At 34.2% G+C, this 3242-nt stretch overlaps 1 protein-coding gene across 1 annotated transcript; it reads right to left on the bottom strand.

The window, feature by feature from the left end:
- Window positions 1-653: 653 nt before the first annotated feature.
- Window positions 654-2053, bottom strand: LOC108993815 (zinc finger protein 5). Its single transcript, XM_018968850.2, has one exon. It carries the CDS (start codon window positions 1968-1970, stop codon window positions 1188-1190), a length of 783 nt encoding a protein of 260 aa, XP_018824395.1. The 5' UTR covers window positions 1971-2053; the 3' UTR covers window positions 654-1187.
- Between the last annotated feature and the right edge of the window lie 1189 nt (window positions 2054-3242).

Below are 3242 nucleotides of genomic sequence, written 5' to 3'. Positions count from 1 at the left end.
TGATGACCACAACATGCGTGCCAAAAAGAGTTTTTCAAATTAGGGCCATATGCACGATTTTAATACTCATAGCCAAAGTTATGATGCAAATACTGACACGTGCACAATATTATTTCGATTCAAAGAATTTTTACATTTTTCTACTGTATTTGTGTTGATCTACCTTCTCAAGATTGTTAACATGAAATCTGCCAACTCGGCATCATCAAACTCATCACTAACATCTTACAATGATTTTCTATAATTTGAATTTGTATATAACTTGCACAAATACTTGACGGAACTTAGTTAATATACGATCTAATTACCATTTATGTTCCAAGATCGAGGAAGTGAATCTTGAACCTACAAATTATTATTATTTTTGTTTTTATCGATAATTTTGAACCTACAATTTTACCATCCATCCTACTCTTCTGTGGAAAGAAGTATCACTCGAAATTGAGTTTATTGGTATCATCCAATATCTGCCTCCTCTTAATGTAATTGCATTAGCTTTTGTTTAAAAAACAAATGTAACATTATTAGCTTTAAGAAAATTACAATTTGAATATGAAGAAGAGTTTAGAGAACTTCAAAAAACCATTCTTCTAGTTGTTTTTGTTTTGTTTGTTCTATTTTCATCATGGATATTGAGTCATGGCGTTTGGCTCGTGATAGATGGTGCAACTTACCAACAGACAAGAAAAACGTGGTTGCGACCAAAAGCAAAAAAAGTGGACAGCAGCTTTGATTGTTGGCAGGGCTATGATCTGCCAGTTTCCAAATTCATTGCTAATCCATATTCTTCACAATAAAAATCCCAACTTCCAGGTGTTGTTTATAGAAAAAGAACATTAATTTTCTCAATCATCAGTTCTACACTTGATCTAGTACAGTATACATGAGATGAAACTAGTCATCAAAACAAAGAAAATCTGTCTTCCTGGCTTGCCGTCTTCGCCTTGGCCCTTGGTCTTCAGTTTGTGAGCACTGACTTGCTCGAGTCCGAACCGATCGCGGTTCTCTGTCTTGGTTTGATATTCAAGACAGAGTTGCGTTATAATTGGCAGTTGCTGTATTGAGATTATAACGAAGTTTCATATCATTTTCCAGTTCTTGAAAGTCCTAAAAAATTAAAGCCAATGGAGATGACTTGGCATTAATATATATATAACCTATATATATATATATGTATATTGAGACATCTATACGCCACGTCTAGAGGAGCTTCGTGTGTTTTCTTGCTTGTCCAGGCCTAACTGTAGATCCAGAGATCTACAGCTTTTCTTAGGAGCGGGCAAAGGGGAAGGATGAAAGTCATGAATAGGCCTGTTCTCTCCGGATCTGTCACTCTGAGTTAAAGTGAAGGCACTTGAATCTTGTTGGAAAGATATATGAGTAGGCATGGAAAACCACTTTGATAACTGAGACCCATTATGACGGGCATGATCATGATCAAAGGGGCCGAAACTAATCTGAGATTCATCACAGATTGTGAACTCATGAGGAGTATAAGATGAGGGACTATAAAACAAAGGCACAGGGCCGTTGGAAGCAAAACCATGGCTGTTTTGTAGAGGTTGAAGGTAACAGTTGATGCTGGCTTTTCTGGCTTGAAGCTGCAATCTCTTCTTCTTCATCCTCTCCTTCTTATGGGCATTTTGATGACCTCCTAATGCCTGTGAATTTGCGAATTCCTTGAAACAATATTGGCACTCGAACTTTTTGTCATCTGGAGTTATACTCCCAGCTAAGCTTCTCCCCTTGGAATCAGGTTTTTGATCCCTCTCAGAGGAAACTGTGGTGGATGAAGAGTTTACACTTTCATCTCCTTCCGCAGAGCCTTTCAGGTTGCTGCTCTCGTCATTCCTATATGGGTTCAAGTCAAACCCAAATAACTTGAGTTTCTTCTCAGAAGAATAACCAGAAGAGTAGCCATTTTCTCCAGCCCATGTGGGAGATAAGACATTAGACTCAACCTTTGCCATCACTCTTGAAAAGAGGAGAGAGAGAGAGAGAGAGAGAGAGAGAGAGAGGTTGTAGTACTACCAGAACTAACTTAACGATTGTATTTGTTGTTTGGCTTTCTCTTCCTTTTTATAGAAATTTGTATGGTTTCCAACGATGCATTGCATCGCTAGTATATAGTTTAATAATCATGGGATGGCACAAGCTAGCTAGCAGCTAGCATAAGGGTGTCAATAAAAAAATACATGAAAAGAAAAGTCAGATCAGGGCAAAAGCCATCGATCTCATCTATCTCATGTGATATTGGCTTTAAAACCTTTATTATTTTACACCTTATCAAACTTTAGCCATCAAAGATCATCAGGATTCAGTACTAGCTACTGTGCTTTAACAAGGATAGATCGAGGAAGGAATTCATTCCAGGAGGGTCTACAAGCACTTGATGATCATATATATATATATATATATATAATATAAAACATGCAATTATGCTGCAACTTGTTCTTTTAAAAAACAAAAATATATTAATTATTCCATGCCTAAAGATATCAGACCATTAATGTTAAAGTTCATATTGTATTAGTAGGAGTACTGCAACCCAAAAAGTCAAAGAAAGATGGGGGATGTAATCCACCTAGCTAGCTAGAAGGGACTCCGACTTTGCAACAAATCTCCCGCTGTGTACTTTAAGCATATCTGTGATTTTTCTACTTATAATATAAGTAAAATAAAATCAATGAATCGGTGGATTCATGTATTGTTGTCCTCAACTAATGTTTATCATTTAATTAATATACAGATAACTACATATAAAAATAAATAAAATAAAAAATAAGAGCTGATCATGTGGGTGCCCAATCCCATCTACTACAGCCTTCCAAATAAAATACTTAAAATGCTCTCAGATCTTTTACAAAATGTGATTAATCAGCACTTAATAAATGAATCTTTCTTTCTCTTATAATATTTATCCCTTCAGCCACACTTGATCAATTAAAAATTATATATATATAAAATAACCCCTAAACATGTCTATTTGACCATGTTTGAGAATGCTTAATTTTTTTATAAATATATATACGAGAACTGCTACAGATATAAAGAGATTATATAAAATAAATTTATAAATTGATGTGAATTTATAGAATCTATTATATCTATTTTATAATAAAAATGATTTTATAATTTAACGTATCACATCAAATTATATTAATTTATAAGTTTATTTTTATGCAATCATCTTATAAATAAAATATTTTTATAATATGTGTAGTTTGTAAACATGAAAGGAA

The sequence above is a fragment of the Juglans regia genome, chromosome 13 (genome assembly GCF_001411555.2).
Source record: "Juglans regia cultivar Chandler chromosome 13, Walnut 2.0, whole genome shotgun sequence".
Taxonomy (NCBI): domain Eukaryota; kingdom Viridiplantae; phylum Streptophyta; class Magnoliopsida; order Fagales; family Juglandaceae; genus Juglans; species Juglans regia.
The sequence above is the reverse complement of the archived record's forward strand: the minus strand, read 5'-3'. Positions and strand labels throughout refer to the sequence as shown.

Coding starts and splice junctions, on each gene's coding strand:
- LOC108993815 (XM_018968850.2), bottom strand. CDS start 1,970: ATGGCAAAGGTTGAGTCTAATGTCTTATCTCCCACATGGGCTGGAGAA.